Source organism: Micromesistius poutassou, assembly GCF_964030765.1.
Source record: "Micromesistius poutassou genome assembly, chromosome: 8".
In the NCBI taxonomy this organism is placed as follows: domain Eukaryota; kingdom Metazoa; phylum Chordata; class Actinopteri; order Gadiformes; family Gadidae; genus Micromesistius; species Micromesistius poutassou.
Window position 1 is genome coordinate 9,852,758 of NC_140278.1, and position 20,233 is coordinate 9,872,990.

The 20,233-nt window shown below is 43.7% G+C and overlaps 4 protein-coding genes across 5 annotated transcripts; 1 reads left to right on the forward strand and 3 right to left on the reverse strand.

The window, feature by feature from the left end:
* Window positions 1-383: 383 nt before the first annotated feature.
* Window positions 384-5,226, reverse strand: popdc1 (popeye domain cAMP effector 1). 2 transcript variants are annotated; one of them, XM_084471402.1, is made up of 8 exons: window positions 5,177-5,226; window positions 4,499-4,760; window positions 4,054-4,178; window positions 3,323-3,510; window positions 2,990-3,098; window positions 2,722-2,889; window positions 2,258-2,399; window positions 384-598 (listed from the first exon to the last, which is right to left on the reverse strand). In XM_084471402.1, the coding sequence occupies exons 2-8, from the start codon at window positions 4,737-4,739 to the stop codon at window positions 468-470; spliced, it is 1,104 nt and encodes a 367-aa protein (XP_084327528.1). In that variant the 5' UTR covers window positions 4,740-4,760; window positions 5,177-5,226; the 3' UTR covers window positions 384-467. The 2 variants fall into 2 exon arrangements, with proteins under 2 accessions (XP_084327528.1, XP_084327529.1); XM_084471403.1 differs by having other exon boundaries at window positions 5,113-5,215.
* A 636-nt stretch (window positions 5,227-5,862) lies between these two features.
* popdc3 (popeye domain cAMP effector 3) lies at window positions 5,863-7,490 on the reverse strand. The gene is made up of 3 exons (XM_084471333.1): window positions 6,844-7,490; window positions 6,571-6,679; window positions 5,863-6,411 (listed from the first exon to the last, which is right to left on the reverse strand). The coding sequence occupies exons 1-3, from the start codon at window positions 7,347-7,349 to the stop codon at window positions 6,136-6,138; spliced, it is 891 nt and encodes a 296-aa protein (XP_084327459.1). The 5' UTR covers window positions 7,350-7,490; the 3' UTR covers window positions 5,863-6,135.
* Window positions 7,491-11,451: 3,961 nt separating this feature from the next.
* On the reverse strand, window positions 11,452-16,698 carry stx12l (syntaxin 12, like). The gene is made up of 10 exons (XM_084471265.1): window positions 16,613-16,698; window positions 15,413-15,542; window positions 15,169-15,238; window positions 14,931-15,030; window positions 14,370-14,507; window positions 14,128-14,171; window positions 13,881-13,992; window positions 13,710-13,782; window positions 13,456-13,538; window positions 11,452-13,297 (listed from the first exon to the last, which is right to left on the reverse strand). The coding sequence occupies exons 2-10, from the start codon at window positions 15,510-15,512 to the stop codon at window positions 13,205-13,207; spliced, it is 813 nt and encodes a 270-aa protein (XP_084327391.1). The 5' UTR covers window positions 15,513-15,542; window positions 16,613-16,698; the 3' UTR covers window positions 11,452-13,204.
* A 670-nt stretch (window positions 16,699-17,368) lies between these two features.
* Window positions 17,369-20,093, forward strand: cnih4 (cornichon family member 4). The gene is made up of 5 exons (XM_084471320.1): window positions 17,369-17,443; window positions 18,008-18,076; window positions 18,241-18,353; window positions 18,682-18,822; window positions 18,913-20,093. The coding sequence occupies exons 1-5, from the start codon at window positions 17,375-17,377 to the stop codon at window positions 18,938-18,940; spliced, it is 420 nt and encodes a 139-aa protein (XP_084327446.1). The 5' UTR covers window positions 17,369-17,374; the 3' UTR covers window positions 18,941-20,093.
* The last annotated feature ends 140 nt before the right edge of the window (window positions 20,094-20,233 follow it).

Sequence of the window (20,233 nt, forward strand, 5' to 3'; positions counted from 1 at the left end):
CCGTTTTTAGAGGCGGGTCAAGGTGGAGGGTGGGGGTGTGGCCCTGAGCAGCTTGCGGCCACGGTACCATGCGCTAGTGTTTACAGTGGAACACTGAACACTCCAGGTGCTCCGGCGGGAGTCCTGGAGCTCTATATCTAAATAATATCATATTATATTTAGATATCTATATAATAGAATATATATTATCATGGTCAAAAGCTGTTTGCGCCTCCGGATGATATTATGAATCGCAAATGACTGCGTCGGTTTCTCAGACGCCTCTGGTTCTTCCACTTCCACGTCAATATTAAGTACAGACTGAACCGCGAAATGGAGGAGAAAGGGATTGTTGCCCGCGATTGTTGCCTGGGGTTGTCTCCCACCGGAGCCCCACTGCCGCGGGACTCCGGTGGGAGACAACCCCGGACAGGCTCAGACGACCCCGGACGGGCTCATTGGACGGGCAAAATTCTGTTGATTTACGACTACACCTCCTCTACGTGTCTTGAGGGGCTGTGCCGCGAGTCCGGTAGATGGGATTCCTCAAAGACGTCATCTTCCATGCCTTCCTCGATGGGCTTCATCATGGACGAGCTCTTGGAGGCTGGGGATTTCTCTACAAGGGAAGACACAGTGGGACAGATGAGTGGCCCAGTTCGGATGCAGAGACCACGCCGCTGGTGATGTGCTCAGTGCACGTACGAGCGCGGGGATCCACCAAGATGCATGTGGAAGGTCGTCAGAGGTCACGAACCACACCGACCTTTACCCATTCAACCAAACAGACAAGGCAGTTATGAACATGAATGCATGATGACTGAAGTCTCCCCTTCAACCTATTCGAATGTGTTCACACTGCCAGAATGAGAAGGTGAAGGTGAAGGTGAGAAGGTGCTATTTCATTTGCACATGCATATCATATTTACTTACAACTCACACACAGAAAACACAAACTCGCTCAGACAGTGGGTGATTTATTATAAACACAAACGATTGAACGGAAGGTGTTATTCCTGTCTATATCGCTAGATAATCTAAGGCCAGGCACAAGTGTCCCATTTCCTTTGGTTAATATGTACTGAGGTGAAAGAGAAGTGAGGGTTATGTTATGTCTTGGTTACAAAGCGAAATTAGGTTGTAATGGCAGAGGGGTGAGGAAATAGAGATAGCTCTCTTATGACCTCTTCAGGTCAACGGCTCAAGCTATGTGAGTGGGCTGCCAGTGAGTCAGAGCTGGAGAAGGGATGGCAGGAACAGGATCATCAGGTGTATGGCTTGCCTAACTCCCTGACATCATGAATACATGAACAAGAGATGCATTCAGCATCCTGTGTTATGTACAAACACTGGCTCTCACAGACATAGAGAAAAGAGATGGGATGGAGAGAAGAGATAGAGAGTCAATTTCAAAAGAGTCAATTCATGATTCCGTCACATCAATTCTGAGAATATATTTCAGTTAAACGTAATTGGAGTCGACTCTGGCTGTGGAATTTACTCCAAATTCCACAGGTCTGATAAATTTTCCATATCAAAGACAATGGAAGAATACAATTTACCAGAATTTTTTTGTTGTGATTTCATTTGGAATCTGAATCGATTAAGAATCCAGTCAATCAATTCCTTTACATGGAATTGGAGTCCGAATTGACAGAATTGAAACATCCATCCAGTTGGAAACTTATCATTAACAATGTAGCCTTCATTTAATATGAAGGCAGTTACATCTTTCCCCTTCTTTTCTTTATCAATGAACCTGTATACCATGTGCAGTGGTGTGAAGCAATGCCAAGCTGGTGACTGATGTTATAATTAACATGTTGTTACAACATATATCATATGTAAACTATGGTTTAGGAGACATCTCAATGGGGAACCATTTGAAGATAACACAAAATAAAATATTCCCATTACACATTGTAATCTATGCCTTTATTTAACATATCTTTAGGATAAGGTGTCAAATTACTTAAGTTGATGGATAATGCCCTGCTTGGAAATTGAGAGAAAATGCCATATTCTTTCTCTACCCAATCAGACAATGGCAATTATTAAGACCTTAATTACACATTTGAACTCTAAAAAACAGTGTTTAATTGAAAGTCAAAGATTTACTGACATACAGTAGCCAAGAACACAGCCAGAATTTGACTTTGACTAAAAATGGTCAAAAGTATTTACATCCACAGCTAGGCAGTAGTTCTGTACTGTAGTACTGTAGTGTACTGTAGTTTTACAGCTCTACTGTATGTGTGGTGATGCTGGGAACACTTACGGAGCGATGAGCCGGTGGAGCTGCCCCGTAAGATCTGGTTGAGAACGTCGTCCGTGTCGCTGGTGCTCCCCATGCTGTTCCTCATCTGCATCATGGACATCTGGGAGCAGAGACTGGGCTGGCGGTCCATCTTCTTCACCTCCTGAGGAGTATACACCATCATCATCATCATCGTCAACATCATCAACAGCAGCATCAACATCAGCATCAGCATCAGCAGCATCAGCATCAACATTAATAAACAATCATCATCATCATCATTGATATTATTGCTACACAATTGTTATTAACTTCCATCAGTGTTGTATCATTTAAATATTATAATAACTGTGCTGAAAATATAACAATATTTCCAAGATGCAGAACTGGGAAATATGAAGAATCTCTCATTTGTCTCATTCTATTAAAATACATGTTATTTAACTAATTAAAAAAGCTTAAAAGGAGACAGAGGGTTCCCCCACCTTGTCGCTGAGGGTGGGGTCGTTGAGAGAGTACAGCTTGTTGGTGATGTCTTTCCCGATGAGGTACCGGAACACCTCGTTCAGGAACGTGTCCGATTCCAGGAAGTAGGTGAGCCTCTCGCGGGTCCAGCACAGGAACTTGCAGTTCTCCTCTGCTGTGATGGTCACCTGTCAATCAATCAAGAATCCACCATGTCTGTTTGAAGATGCCTCAGTACAACTGCATGTACTATGTTACAGGGAATCCTCATAAAACACTGGGATTTACCTGGAACTTCTCTCCTCTGTGCATCTCAGTTGACCTGAATTCTGGCGAGTCGATGAAGGCGTTGGTGTAGATGTTGTGGAGGAAATGTCCACGGTAGGACACCTTCATTCTATCACACAACATGGGAAAAGCACACACATGTCAACTAGGGTCATGTCACCATGAGTCCACTTGGACAATGATAGTGAGGTAGGATGTCTGGGTTAAAAAGTAACTGAAGGGCTCACTGAACTGTCAACCAAACTTAGCATGTTGTCCCAAGAAGAATAAGAAGTAAAACAACCATGTTACCATGTAACAACCATAGATTGAGAGTGGAAACATACAACATACTTTCCTTTGAGCAGAATGCTGAGACGCTCGTCCACTGAGGTTTTATCTTCTGCCGCGTACACCTGGCCCTTCTTCAGGGTCTGGATGGTGCAGAACTGGCCGGTGAGCCTCTGGAACAGAGCCTCTCGCACGTGGAGCGGCTCAAACATCCGCTTGTACACAGCCTTCAACTCCCTGTCGATCTTGATCTGAAAGACCACAAGAGCAGTACTTTTACATTACAGGCTGTGGCACACAAATTCATTGGTGTTATGTGTGGTATTTGTATGTGTGAATGTGTCTTAGTGTCCGTGTACATATGGCGTGCTTGCATGTGTGTGCATATGTGTGTGCATATGTGTGTGTGTGTGTGTGTGTGTGTGTGTGTGTGTGTGTGTGTGTGTGTGTGTGTGTGTGTGTGTGTGTGTGTTGCGTTTGTGTTTGTGGAATAGTACACATAGCACACTGCAGGCCTCCTGCCTCATTGTGAATGTTGTGGTCTCATTCTGTCAAGTCTTTGGATGCCCTCTACACACAGAACTCCCCCAAGTGCCACCCACATCGGTCATAACAACCTGCATCCTTATTAAAGCAGAGAACAACCATAGCCCAGGAGGACGTGTTGTCATGCTTACCCGAGACACGCAGACAAGCATAATCCTCTGTATCGCCCATATAGGGAGCCGGGAGGGAAACCCGTCCAGTTCAGGACTGAATATGTGCGTGATCAAACTCTTTTGTGCTGAACTCACCGGCCTGCGTTTGTAGAGCAGGAAGAAGAAGTGCATGAAGTTGACCAGCAGGAAGACCACGTTCCACACCATCACGTCAAGGTTGCATCTGTAGAGCACCGCCCATGCGATGAAGAAAGAGCAACCTGCCGTGATGAGACAGAGAGGAAATGAAAAGAGAAGTAGGATTTTTGTGTGGTAAACAACACTTTTTTACATTGCAGTGTACACTATTACTTCGGTTTATTCCTATTTTCTGTATATTGTTTGGTTTCAAACTAATTGTCGAGGACCTAAAGGCTTTCACAGCCCATCACAATCTAGGGAGCTATTGGGTGCCAAGGACACTTGGATAGGTCGGGTAAATTTAGCTTTCCATAGTACCCCCCCAAAGCTGATACCAGCTGCCCTTTGATCCGCGTGAGAGAAATCAGGCATGCGCTATAGGTGGCGCTGCAAGCCAAACCTGTCATCAGCAACACGCGCAGCAGGGTCATGTGCAGAGACAGGGTCGTGGGGATGACCAAGGCCATGAGCAGGGACAGGTTGCCCAGGTGGAAGAGCAGGTGGTGTGTCCCCTCCCACTCCGTGCACGAGGTGGTGTTGTGCTCCATGGCTAGACCCACGACTCCCCCCGGAGAGGCCGTGTGGAGAGGAGCCAGGGTGGAGAAAAACAGCCTGGTTGACATCTCGGTGGAAGACGACATCCTCGGCCGGTATCACCTTCACTGAACGAAACATTATCGGACGAAGTTGAGTTCACCTTTTCCACCTTTTTTCCCCTAAAAAAAAGCCGTCAAACTATTTCTGTTGCTGTTGTATTTCGTATTATTGGGGGTTTATTTGTGGCCCGTATGCCTATACGGGTTTGTAAACGAGTCAACTGTTCCTCTCTTGCCATGACAGTGTTAATAAAAACATGTAAACCTGCCGGCACACAACGAACTAAAGCATTGGGACACGCTGAAGCGGTGCAGGGCCGTCCTAACGGTGGGATTCCCCCTAGCAGGGCTATATCTGGCTGTTTACAACTACCATAAAAATAAATGTAAGTAAGTAAGTTTACATAGGCCTACTTACCGCTTTGGTTAAGTAAAAAAGAAAGCAATGTAATCAAGCGAGAAAAACCCAAATAAATACAAACCGCCAACCGACGTATGAAAGTGTTGTCGAGCTCCTCGGGAGAGCGGGGAGGACTGCAGAATATGAGGCGCACATTCCAGGGCTGAGAGACATAGAGGGGGAGAGAGAGAGAGAGAGAGAGAGAGAGAGAGAGAGAGAGAGAGAGAGAGAGAGAGAGCGAGAGACAGAGAGAGAGACAGACAGAGACTAAAATGGGCAAGAGCAGAGGGTCTGCAGTCGCCGCCAAATACGCCTGCCTGTTTTACGCATGCGCCATAGGCTACTCCGGCGAAGGGAGATAAGAAAGTTATGGCAGCCTAATAAAAAAAATATATAAAATATAACTTAGAGGCCCTGACTGAGCCACCCTTGCAAAAAGTAAAGAAACAAGGTTAGGATTGAAACTTTAGGCGATACATATGGAGAACATCAATCACATTAATGAGAGATCAATTAGTTTTCACGCGCGTCTATTATGCATTGCGTTGCATCAGCACCATGGACAGTTATTGTGGTTGTGTGTGTGTGTGTGTGTGTGTGTGTGTGTGTGTGTGTGTGTGTGTGTGTGTGTGTGTGTGTGTGTGTGTGTGTGTGTGTGTGTGTGTGCGTGTGTGTCGACGTGACAAATAATATACAAGGAACCACTCTTTGCGTTATATCTTCATATATTTATATCATACAGTGAAAGCCACACCTCTATGTACAAAGTTGTCTCGACGCATATACCAAAGTGAAAAGTAACAAAGTTAACAATATAGGCCTACAGGTCTAACATCCTATCTGTACTGACATTTTGTAAGCAGCTCAATTCCAGAAATCCCAACACCATGATGTATTTCACCCGAACCCCAAACCCCAAGAACATAACAACAAACAAGACTATTGTTTATTTTTATTATTAAGACTATTAACAAGCTATTATTATCAAGTTTTTACACTTTTTTTTCCTTCTGGCGTGGAGGTGATCAGGCACACATAGGCCTATTTGGCAGCTGGCTGCACTGGCACTTGCAGCAAGGCATCTGACTTGTCTAAATCGGGCTTCGGCACGTGACAGTAGCTGGGTAAGCGGAGATCGTAGCGGTGGCCGCTGCTGTCGAACGCCTTGTCGTTGAGGGAGAACAACTTCTCCGCGATGTCGTTGCGCACCACCAGCGCGAACACCTTGGCGATGTAGCGGTGCTTGGCGAAGAGCAGGTACAGCTTCTTCCTCCTCCAGGCCACGTAGCGGCAACGGCTCTCGGCGCGCAGGGTCACCTGGGTTATTACGCAGAGGTTATTTTTAATTACATTTTTTATGATCAGTAAAATAAATTAAACGCACATGAATATGACTTCATGTAATATATAAATATACACATGATAAAAATACAAATAATGTAGAAAGAAGTTGTCCTGAAGCAGCCTGTGGATCACCTGGAACACCCCTTCCTCTGAGGGTCGGAGAGAGTCCCATTCAGGGGAGTCTAGGAACTGGAAGGGATGGATGTAGTGAAGGAACTCTCCGTTCACTGTCACAACCATCCTGTGAATCATCAAACAAACAAACAAATAACCACAGAGACAACGCGCTGTGTTTACAGGTGCGCTCGGCATGTTAGGCAGCCTGTTAATTGGTTAATTGTTAATTAGTTAATTGGTTTAATACCAAACCAACGACACTATAGTCACAGATGTTCCCACACACACCTGCCCGAGAGAAGCACCGACAGCTTCTCTATCGCGGTCTTCCCCTCCATCGCGAAGCAGTGGTCCTTCTCCAGGGTCTGGAGGTCCCCGTCGCAACAGGCGACCACCTTCCCGAAGTGGCTGAGCGACACCCCCAATTTCTTAAACATGCAGTTGTAAAGTTCCTGGAATTCCTTATCGAACGTCACGCTCCTCAACCGGTACGACACGTGCACGAGCTGACCGACGCACACGCCGAACAGCGCGAAGTTCCACAGGAAGCCGTCCGTGGTGCAGGAGTCCGCCCAGGACCAGACGGTGGCGCAGAAGAAGCCGAGTGTCAGCAGGGTGAGCATGTACAGGAGCCCGTAGAGGCCGCTGCCGCCCATGAAGCCCAGCACCAGGAAGATGTTGGCCAGCTGGAAGACCGAGTCCTCCGCGCCTTCTCTCCACGCCTGGCACACCGGGTAGTCCGCCGCCGCGGTTTCAAGAGTTGCGTTCATGGCGTCGAAATCGGGCAGCTCCATTTCTCCGTGATCGTAAGCAGGGATCGCGCTAAAGTTTAGTAATATAGTAATAGTAATACTACTTAGTAATACTTGTTTTTTTAAAGGACAGTCGATAGACTTCACTACCAGCAACAGCAGTTGACACCCACAGCTTGGTGCCTAAAATACGAGGCGCGTGTGACGCCCGAATTGCTGCCGCGCGCTCCGATCCCCCCCCCGGTCCTGCAGTCCCTCAGTTTCACTCATCTGATAACATCTCTGTTAACGTAATATATATTATTACATAAAGTTGATATTATACATAACATTAATATTTACACACAAAGACTACAGTGATTCAAATCGTTCACAATGAGAACGTGAATTTGTGTGTGTGTGTGTGTGTGTGTGTGTGTGTGTGTGTATGTGTGTGTGTGTGTGTGTGTGTGTGTGTGTGTGTGTGTGTGTGCGCGCGCGCGTGTTTGCGTGTGTGTGTGTGTGTGTGTGTGTGTGTGTGTAGTATGTGCATTTATTAATGTTAAACATTACATTATTATTTACACACAAATATTAGAATAGTAATGTTAAATATTACATTATTATTGACACAAAGATTAAAGGGATTCATTTGTGTGTGTGTCTGTGTGTATTGTGTGTGTATTTGTGTGTGTGTGTGTGTGTGTGTGGGTGGGTGTGGGTATGTATAGGGGAATGAGCGTTTCTCATCAACAGGGACCGGGGGCTATAAAGGCCAATACTCTGCACGACCAAAATAGACACCAGCGTTCCCCTAGCTCCCCAACATCTGTACCTGACTGTTCAAGGTGACTTTAGAATGGACCGAATGAGAGAAATGGGGTCTGGAATTATCTAGGACAGCTGCGAGGAAAAGAGGAAATCTGACGATCACTGTTGTTCCGGATGTTTTCCTCTGAAGAGGTTAATGAGGACAACACAATGCGGGAGGAGTAAATATGTTAAGGGATGGTGGATCCCAGCTGAAGCTATTTTAGAACCCTAAACAGTAACATGGGTTTGGTGTTATGTTGTTAATAACTTGCATGTGTATGTGTGTATGTGTGTATGTGTGTGTGTGCGTGCAATCCAATTTGATGCAAAATAAATACCATAGGAAGTGCTAATCATAACTCACATTGCCAGGCGAGACGGTCATCAAAACGCTCAATCAATTGATCATTAGACCAAATAAGGGCCAGGATGATTGTATAAGTGTGGGTCTATGTGTGTGTGTGTGTGTGTGTGTGTGTGTGTGTGTGTGTGTGTGTGTGTGTGTGTGTGTGTGTCTGTATGTGTGTGTGTGTGTGTGTGTGTGTGTGTTTGTCTGGTTTCCTCATCTTTTAAACAAGTTATCTATAAGAGAGACGAAGAATGAGAGGACGTGGGGACGATCACCGTCAGCGGTGGGCTTGATAATGAAGTGGTCTGACTGCTGCTCTGTCAACAGCCTTGCATGTGAAAACACCCAGGGGATGAGGTGATTCATCTCTTTGAGTGAGTGTGCGTGGGGTTTCATGTGCTGTAGTTGTGTTATTTCCGGGGGGGGGGGGGGGGGGTATATACATGCCTTGTTATGAGGATCTGCTGAATGTGGGATCCACCTTTCAGATGTCAATGCCCAGCAAAGGACACACAGACAGACACACACACACACACACACACACACACACACACACACATACACAAACACACACACACACACACACACACAGAGATGCATGGAATTATTATTTATCCATTAGATTTGCACTGACACACTTAACAGGCATGAGCTGCGAACGTATAGGCACACGCTCCGACACATTTATTATGATCACCGTCTGAATAATTAACTCATTAAGCAGATCACACTGGCCGAGGGGGCTACGAGCCCACTTTCCATTGACCCCCCGAGAACCTGCTCGTGGCATACCAATGAGCTGCCAGGCTCCGGCCCGGCCCACAGAGGGTGTGTGTGTGTGTGTGTGTGTGTGTGTGTGTGTGTGTGTGTGTGTGTGTGTGTGTGTGTGTGTGTGTGTGTGTGTGTGTGTGTGTGTGTGTGTGTGTGTGTGTGTGTGTGTGTGCGTGCGTGGGTGCGTGTGTGCATGTGTGTGTGTGTGCTGGGGGTGGGATGGATGGGGACTGGAAGATAGAGGGCAGCACACCACAGCTGTATCTCTACAGGCTTGACAGATGTGGGGTGACAGCCATGCTGTATCTTGTTAGAGGAACACCAAGGTACAGTCAGATAGCTGGGGAGAGAGAGAGAGGGAGAGAGAGAGAGAGAGGGAGAGCAGGAGAGAGAGCGAGAGAGCAGGGAAACTCAACTTGTGGGAGCCCCAAAGGGATATAAAAAACCTGATGGAGATTGGCTCCACCTGACAGTTCCCAGATAAAACTGTGACTTTTGGAATAGGGAAAGTAGACCACCATCACACAGGCCGCCGATGGGGGAGCCTTCTCCCTGCTGCCTTGCTTATGTTCATCAGCCCCAGTCAGACATCATCCAAAATACAACTCAACACGTACAGAGGAGGAAAATAAGACTCCATTTAACCTATTTTGTTTACTAGTTCTCTCATTGGTCCCTCTGGTTCCACATCAGCCGGCTGAATCAGTGTGTGACACTCCTGTCCGAGAGTCTTATGACAGAGGAAATTAAAGATGTGAATGGAGGCAAGGAGCATCTCTTACAGAGGGAGGGGGGGGCTTATGGAAAGCAGTCTCCATTCTTCTGTATAATAATAGACACAGAGGGCTTTTAGTCTTTTCCTGTTTGACCTTTCATTGGCGGCCCTCCAGAGACCGACCATGTCTATTCTTACCAGTGAACACAGATTTGCTTGAATGAAAGAGGAAGAGCGAATGAAGCCTAACATTACGATGAACTCTTTTCATTAAAAAGGGTTGGATAAGAAGGAAGCCACCTTGATTCTCAGAGGAGCAAAATAATAAGAAGATTGCATTATTATTATTGCCATGATAACGTTGACCTCGTATTTCCTTCAGGTATTAAACACATTCTTCATTATGATGAGGATTTAATGATATTCTAAATGTAATTAAAACCACTCCACTGCTCCTAATTGTTTGAGTCTTGGTTCCTATTTGCATATTCGTCTGACGGCAGCACACGTTTGCATGCGCACACCATCGTCCAAAAGAAGCTGCGTAGGTTTTAAGAAGAACTGCTAATTTGATCTTCATTGCGTGTTCCGCTCTCGTGTAATCACGGAGACGGCCCGACCGTGTCGCTCGCAGGGGATCAAGAGCGGATCACTTTAGTCTGAGAACTGAGTCACGGCCAGGGAGAGAATGGAGCCGTCGAGAACCCACCACTCACGGCTACTTTCGAGACATCCAAATACTGTGTAACCATGACGACTTCTTCTGCTGGGCTCATCGTGGTCTCATGAAGCTTGTCGAGTGGGTCCCCTTTGATATCAAAGAGTGGCCCTTCAGACTCGTTGTTAGGTAACCTGTACTTGTTTTGTATGTGATGAGCGCCACGGGTCAAATGTAATGAGACTGAATCACAAAGCAAAATGCCCAATATCATTTTAAGGAGAGTTAAGAGTTAAGAGAATGTTAAAACTATGGTGGCATGGGGATGAATTGAATCACTCAATGTGCAGGCCTACGTCTGTTTGCGTTCACACATAACCAGGAACAATGGAGTAGAAGTGTTCATTGACACTACTAACACCTAAATGTATGCTATTGAAAATATATACTAGAAGCCAACTCCACTTTTGAAATAGTAACACTTTTTTAAGGTTTTGTTCATGTCCCCATGTATCCTGCTCAGTGGTCTGAACAGTTTCATATGTTATTGGTGCACTATACCTCTATGTCTATTTTCAAGTACAAATTATGCTGCATTTGTGGAGTTGTGGCTCTGTGAAATAGTACATACATTTTAGGCTACTATCACTGGCTGCCTGTCTGTTTCAGCACAGCAGATCATATGATATACATTGGTGATATTATTGATGTCCAAGGGTTAAAATTCCATGTATTTGGTCCACCACTAAGTTGTCATGAGATCTATTCTGCACCTTGGCTCTTCTCTTCATATGCTGCACATTATCTGGCCACGTTTTGATTGCCCTCTAGTGAACAAAATAAGATAAGACATCAAAAGCACTGTTTAGGCGTTACATTTATTACATAAGACATTGACAAACGTAACCATGGAAAGACATTTTGTTATGTGGTACCAGTGGTAATGAAAAACATTTTCGTACACAAGATATTCTCACTTTAGTACAGAAATCAAGTGAACATTTGTATAGTTTGACAAACTTGTGCAACATTGCATTCAATAAGATAAAGCCTTAAATGTTATAATAGCTTATTTTGATTTGTTTTAAATATTATAATACAGAGTATCCAGCAGTGAGATGTTTGAGCGACACAGCCTGCCAACATATCCAAATAAATCAGGGGAGCTGCTTGTCAGTGGTTAGGGCATTTTAACCCTAGCCGTAAGGTTCTAGTCTGGTTCTCAATCCCCAAGGTCTGCCAGCTACCAGAAGGAATCCTTGATAAAGATGCCTAATCCCTACCTGCTCATTCATTCATTCATTCATTCATTCATTCATTCACTGTACAGCCCAAAGCACAAGAAGTGCACATGTTGGTTCATATTTGTGGCGCCGCCCAAAAAAGAAACCGAGCAAAGCAAACGAGCATGGATGAAGCAAGACTGTGTTCTTTCGCTTGCTTTGAATATAGGAGTCTATTTTGGACGAAAGATTGAAAAGATCACTTCATGTCTGTCCTGTCACGGCTGTGTGCTTTGGGCTTAAGATGCTTTGGATAAAAGCGATCTGCTAAAGACAAAAATAGTAAAAATAGTAGTCAATTTGAGTACACATATATGCACTCATGCAGACGTGGACCGAGGCGAAGAAAATATGTATATTACCCTTGAAATGCATAACTGGTCAACCATGGACCCTATACCAAACAGATATGTTAAATCCAAGCGGAGTATGAGAACCACCCTTCCTGAACATCACCTGTTTTGACTTAAAGGCCAAATTACACTTCTGCGGAAGCACGGATGTGAAGATCAGCAAAGATCCACGCCGCTACGCAGAGACATGTACACGCCCCTTTGGCCAGTCCCAGTCCTACTCATACGCAAAGATCTGCAGTCCTCCCAGAGGTTAGCATCATCCCAGCCCGTCTCTCTGGAGGTTGCCATCGTCAACAAATCACTGATTGGTCGGGCAGGGAACTGGCATAGTTTTGTTTTCGACAGCCAGACACAATAATAAAATGGATGCACCGGGCCAAATCAGAACACTGTTTATATGTTTGTTGAGATACACCAAATACATTTAAATAAATTTAAAACAACTTATTTTTACATGAATGTATTGCGTTTAAATATTTTCAATGGAGCAGACTTGGGTTCACAATTCGGTTTCCAGATTTGTGTGTTGTTACATATATATATATATATCTGGGCTCTGATGGCTATACTGCTCCCTTGATAACATGTTAACGTGATGTGCCATGCCTCTAGTAGTAGTGACATGGATCTTGGCATACACAGAACTCAGTGCTGTATGCAGAACTACTCAAGCTGAACTCGACTGGTCAAGGATACGCAGGCTATGGTATGGTGCAGTCACCATTTTTGGGGTTTGTTGAAAACAATTCCTAATTTTACATGTGCTTGATCAAAAAGAGACATACACACACACACACACACACACACACACTAACTAACTTCACATTCTGCATCATCCTACCGAGAGGTACATGTGAAAGTCACACAGACAGACGCACACATCTTCAGACACACGCAACTACAGAAATGCGCACTGGAAGCCATTTTAAGTCATTGGTAGACCACTTGACTCCTTTTCTCCACTCTCGTGTTCTCATCTGAGCGCTTGCCAGATGATGATGATCAATATGGTGAGGACCAGGGACAACACCATGGCAAGAATGCACTTCCTCTTGCGAGACTTCCTCTGAAAAGGGAGCAAAGGCATAATTCATGTTGTTCAATTCTTTATCAAAAAAACAGAACAAAACAAACAACATGTCAGGAAATTTGACGGTACAAAGAAAGCAAACATCATCGTCATCATCCTCATCATCAAATACCTGTATATATAAAGCATGTTACCTGGTAACCGGCAGCTCTTTGGAGCTGAGTAGCTCCTCTGTCCACATGGACCTCTGCACTCTCAACATTTGCCTCAATGCTGTCTGTGTTTGGATGAACCCGACATGGACACAATTTCAGAGGAGGTTAAAACTTTACATGAACACAGTGTCAGATCTGTAGCTCACTTGGACGTTCTTTTAAGCTTGCAAAAAAAACTGGGTACTAGGGGCAGGGACTAACATCTCCCTGTGTGTGTGCGTGACAAAGCTCACCTATGATCTCTCCCTGGTCATGGATCATCAGAGCCAGGTCCTTGAAGATTTGGTTCACATCCATAATGTCTGCCTGGGGGGATTGGAGCAAGGAAAAACAGATGTAGGTTCACTGATCCGAACCCTCCATCATAAGGTATCGCTACTACAAGGAGTGTGGTGGAGCCCTACCTCCAGCTGCCTGATGTTGGTCTCTCTGTCCTTGATGATCTCCAGGTCCTCCACGGTGATGGGGGCCTGTTCTGCCTGAGCCTGGTCCTGCTGGGCCACGTCTTCATCATCCCTAATGAACATCATGAGGCCATGTTCAATGTTTACAAAACAAGGTCAATCACACATAATTTATCACTCAACGCAAATTATTATTATCAAAGGCAAATTTACTATGACATATTCCGGTAGACTGAAGTATACATACTTTTCGAACGTAACCAGCTGTTCTTCAACATTGCAACCATCTCCCTGTGAGATATTGGTGGAAAAGGAGAATTTGCATTAATAAAAATTCAGAGTGCCTACGCTCTGGGCATGGGCACAAATTGTATAAAATTTGTGCAAGAAGCTAGACTATCATTTAATTTTGACATATTGACCAACTGCATTCATATTTTTCCATTTCTCATTTGATAACCGAATGAGCAATGGAAACGTGGCATTCACCATTAGTCGCGAGCCTGCCCGGGCCCTAGCTACTGTCTCTCTCTGCTTCTCCGCCGCACGTCTCTGGATCGTCTGGAAGTTGTTGAGTGCAGCAGAGAAGTCGTTCATCAGACGCTCCTTCTGGATCTTTTGCTGTCTCTGTAAAGAGGAACAAATAATATTACCATAAATAAGTAATGCATACCACAACATTGTTGAATGCTGGACCCTGATTGGTCATTAATGTTCCCAGGGTGTTCATCATTTTAGAGGAGTATTCCTGACTTAACTGTGTTCACTACTAATGATACTACAGGTGGATAAGGGAGTATTTGTAACAGACTGTATCAAACATCCACCAATAGATGATGACATAGACCACTTGGGATACAGCCTGAACCCCAAAGCAAACGGAGCGTGTCTATAGCAGGAATAATATTTCTGTACACTTCGTATTAGGACTCAAGTTTAATTTGGCTGGGGAAATTCAGAACTATTATTTTGCTTCCCTCCCAAAAATACGGCCGTGACCTTTGGGTTAAGGCTTGTCGGGCTTGGAACACAGGAGGCCATCATCCTGACCTGTTCTGATGGAGAGAGAGGTGGCGGGAAGGATCCCAGCTCTTTCAGATGCTTGTTGGTTTCTTTAGCCAGCTGGTTTGTATAGTGCTGTAGCTGTTGTCTGCATAGGAGTTATGAATACAATAAAGATTAAGAGGAATTAATACCATACTGACACTTCTGAACTTTGACATAACAAATGGATAGTGTAAGAAATAAGTATATAGTGTACGAAAAGTATAATGTATACTATACTTACAGTCTGTCCTGTAGCTCTGGGGTTTCCTGGCCAGAACCCATTTGGTGTAATAAGCTCTTAATCTGGCAAGCTGCGTACAAAACAAGCACAACAAGTTTTAGACGTGGCAGAAGTGAAACATTAAGTCCTGCTTTGGCATTAGAAGGTTCTGTGCATATTGTGTGTGTGTGTGTGTGTGTGTGTGTGTGTGTGTGTGTGTGTGTGTGTGTGTGTGTGTGTGTGTGTGTGTGTGTGTGTGACTTACTGTTCTGTGTGATTTTCTGGATGTTGCTGCTGCATGTCTGGGTGAGGTTGCTGAAGTCCCGGGGCTGGGACCGGTAGCTGTCCACTCTGCCGTACGACATGCTTGCGGTTGTCGTTGTGTTGGGTTAATTCTGGAGTGACAATATGCGAGAGATTTAAAAAATATATTTGCACAGGGATGGTTGAGAGGATTTGGAACTAGACCAAAATAAGAAGGCTTATTTAAGGACTAAAGTCTAAAATAAGTGAACAAATATAAAGAATTGTTGAAATGCTTTTGCATTGATTTTCTTGGTGATGTAAGAGCAGTTCCACAGTTCCACAACTCCACTGGTGCCTTGGCGGAGGGCAGTGGCAGGAGCTCAAGTCCAACCTGCATGTTGACTATTTTAGTGTGGGAAGAAAACTGTACAGAATTCTGAGTACAGAATATTTGATTTTAGAGCTTAATTAAAATAATATTCCATGTTTAAATCAATGTTTCATAACATTGTATCACTCAAGTGGGCCACAATAAACCTTGGAGCATTGTAGGCTATGACTGTGATGGCAGTGAACTTATTTTTAGACACCAATGAGGTTGATTCACACAAACACATCACAGTGTTGATGAGTGTGATTGGACAAGGTAATATGAGACATGGGTCGTGGTGATATCGGACATGACGCTATACAACACGACGACATGATGTATAAACAAAACAAGAGCAGTGAGCAGCAACAGTGACCAATGTGATCAGTAAACTGTTATCACGTGTTATCCTCCTGACAGACACAACAGAACGGGACGCTAACGAGACGCGTCCTCAACCCCACCGGTTGAAACCCAAATCACTTGAATGTCAAATTATTGATTAACGAAAGGAATCTCTTCTCTTACGGCAATTGTGACGTACATTGCAAAACAGAAATAGGCTTAATTTGAAATGTATGATGCTATAAGGCTACTCAGTTTCACACATATACATATTTAAATAAAAACCAAACACAGAAACGACTATAAAAAAAATATCGAAGGCATTATCCAATTAATTATACACCGGTGACACATTTCTGCAGTACTTATAGGGTTTATTGCGCCCTGGTTTCAGAGTCGCAACCTATTTCTCCTCCTGTTTTCTAGGACGGATCACGCCGCATCATGAGGCTATTCAAGACAACACAATTATATGGCATGTAACGCATAAAAAGATGATCTTACTTTAAAATAGGGCTGTCTGTGGCGTGTCGCTCCCAATATTTATGTCGGATTTAGATTTGTTCGCATTGACCCAGCCCATGTACGACGTCACACGTTTAAAACGGTTAATCCGACGTGAGCACGTGATTGGCGTTCCCATGGCGCCACATCATCATCATCATCATCATCATCATCCTTTGATAAACATCGATTTCGTTATCCAAATAAATGTTGAATATGTGTACAGTATACTTGTGCATAATGTGCACAATTTAGCCTTTAATGCATTGGCCTGAGAAAGTTGAAGATGGGACATGTTGCATATGTGAAATGGACGTGTATGATGCCTACTTAATGCCTACTGTATGATGCCTACTGCCTACTACACACTCCTTGAAGTCCAAACGACTGCACATGACCAAGCAAATTAAACAGGACTATAACACCCTCTGAGAACTATTTAGAGAGAAAATGGCTCTAAATGGCACTGGACCCTCTTATTATAAATCCATGAAATAAACAGGCTAACATAATAATGACGTTTACTCATCAACCAGTGAGAGGGGAGCTTGATTTATATATGTCAAATGTACCACTCCTCATTGTTGTCTTTATTTTCTAAAGGTGATTTGGTTACTTATGGAAAGTGCATTTTTATGTAATTATATCTAGTTACAATATGTTCAGGTCAATGGAGAACACTGGGAGGCGTAACCAGTACCTTTTGGCCATGCCCATACACCCCGCCGGAAGTGATGACAAATCACGGGAAAAAGGCGGAAAATGGAGGCGGCGGTGTTTATCGTGTCGCTAGTCGACTGTTGTGCATTGATTTTTCTGTCTGTGTACTTTGTATCCTTTTCCTGTATGTGTGTATGTGCAGCGTTTAAACCCGTTTTATCATAAAACAGCCAGCAAATCCATGCATTATATGGGTTATTATCCTGTAGCGGACTAGAACGGCAGTCGTGTAGCTTCCGGTTAGCCGCTGAGCTACAAGTGTCAACAAGCTGAGGAGTCTCCCTCCGATGTGTTCCATTCTTAACTTAACTTGCCTTTCTTAACTAAAATACATTAACCTTTTCCTAAGAGCTCCAATTGTCCAAAAGCTGATATAAGCCATTCTTGGCTAAACTACTAGAGAATCTAGGTAGACTTCATGAAGCATTTCTTCTTGTTTGCAGGTCATGTAGACCGTAGGCAGTTATCTTAACATATCTGAAGGCTCTACTTGTGTAGTACGTGATTCAGAGCGCACAGCGACGCTGTGACATCAGGCCGGGTGTGAACACATGGGACTTATTCTCCTTCACCTTCAGCATTAACTATTCTCATGATTTTTGAAATATCACCTGACATGCACTTGCAACTATACTATATATATATAACTCGGTTGTACCTTAACTCGATGTCCAGATTATAACCCTGTCTGATTTAGAATGTGACTACATTAATGCCAGAGCTTGCTGCTCCAAACTGAACAAAGTAAGTCCTCACTTCCTATATTGTTTCTTGCAGTCAGTTGCATTTGATACTGACATAGTAGTACGTGACTTTTCCCCATTGAAACTTTGTCAATAGCTTGAACCCATTTCAACATACTTCAAGATCAACATTTAGATAACAAATATAACATTTCTTTTACACAGTGGGTAATACCCGAGTTGATTGGCCAAAGCCTAACGACTGTGCTGATGATGGTATCTATGCACTGGTTCATCCTTATCCTCAACCTGCCTGTAGCTGCATGGGATCTCTACAGGTAATCCACTTGCACTCTTGAATGTTGTTTTTTTTTAAGGCATTTTAAAGGCATCTAATTATGGTTAGGATTCAGCCAAATCTGGGATCCAGCAGTTCTACTATGTTATAGCAGAACCTCTAGGGTCTGGCAGCACAGAGCCTGGACCAGAAACCATTTGAGGTCGTCCGCCTCTGTCTTTATTTATCTAAAGTGTGTTAGACTACACACCAAACAAGGTTCCATCTGATTTGTGAGACCATGATTCAGCCAAATACATTTTTGGACTATGCGTAGTCTTGCCCTGAAGGCACTTGACTACTTCCTCTAATCAATGTTTAAATTGCAGGTATGTTAAGGTACCATTGGGTAATATGGGGGTCTTTGACCCGACTGAGATCCACAACAGGGGGCAACTGAAGTCCCACATGAAGGAGGCGATGATTAAACTCGGCTTCCACTTGCTCTGCTTCTTCATCTATTTGTACAGGTGAGAATGATAACTCAATAGCATTTAGCTTGATGCATACCATATTTACAATGGCCTTTGTTCTGATCTTGGTCACTCTTTTATTCTCAGCATGATCCTGGCACTAATCAACGATTGACCTCTGTGGGAAGCCTCCTGACACACGCTGCCAAATGCCTCGTTATCATGGGTTTTGAAGATGAGTCTGGTCCTGTATGCATAGAACATTGCACAAAACGGTTTCACTGAACCACAACTACTCTGCAGTTCAGTTTGTAAGGGGTTGATATTGGTTCTTAAGTTTGCAGGCCTCTGATTCTGTTCCAACAAGCTCTATGCATACAAGCCCTTAGTTAAGGTCAGAGCAGCATCACACACCACCACTGGATCTCTTAGGATTTCCCAGCCTTCCCCCCTAAAGAAAAAGACGATGGTCCATAAATCTGAATCATGCCTGTATGTTAATGTGTTGACATTTTGTTGCCTGTATTATTTTGGTTGGATGTTTCTTTTTGCAGGCAAGCTGGTTAGCTGCATATTTAATGCACTGGTAAATGTGACTGTGGTAATCCAAAGCATTGCTTGCACTGTTTACCTTGGCAGTGGGTGGCAATCACATCAGTTTGTTCCTTTCGCCATGAAAACCATGCCGTTTTCTGTCCAGCATGTTTTGAATGAAAATCTTTTTTTTTGTGATCTTTAACATTCTTTAATGTTCTTGCCATGGTCTAATAATAATAGGGGAAATGTGTCAATTACTAACTTCAAGTCAATTTGAAAGTAATGGGGGCAGATCTAAAGAAATCACTTTTTTACCCATATGGTTTGTTATTTAAATTCTTTTTTATCTACAAGAAGAAGTGGTTCAGTGTATGGAGCGGTCTCTACTTCATGAATATAGTGAGGCTACATAGCGGGTAAACGTCAAGGCTTTCCGAATGACCTGATTATAATCAAATGGTGTGGGTGAATGTGAACGTCTTCAAATCCCAATCATTGGCAGATTCATCTGACATTCAAAAGGTTTCTCAGGGGAATACACATCCAATTAAGAAAAAACTTAAATGCACTCCAGTGTTTTCTTATCGTCTCATTGACCTTGGGAGTACAACATAAAATCGACAAGCTAAGCATCAGTATTCACAGACCTGCGGGTGTTCCGTTGAGAGACTTATAATTAACTGCTTGAACTGATCTGCAGTGTTCTTCAATTGTTCATGTTCATTCCCATTTGTAATTGGCTCACAACGGTTCACCATTTGGAGTTTAATAAATTTGAATGTGAGGTTGAATCGTTTTGTTTTATGTATATGTTCATACACAGATGCAGCCTGCAAATTAGGGTGGAGTGATTGTGAATTTCATAACCACTGTACTTTTAAAACCCTAAATTGATAGTCAGATGGAACAGTCGATCAACATGAGTGGACAC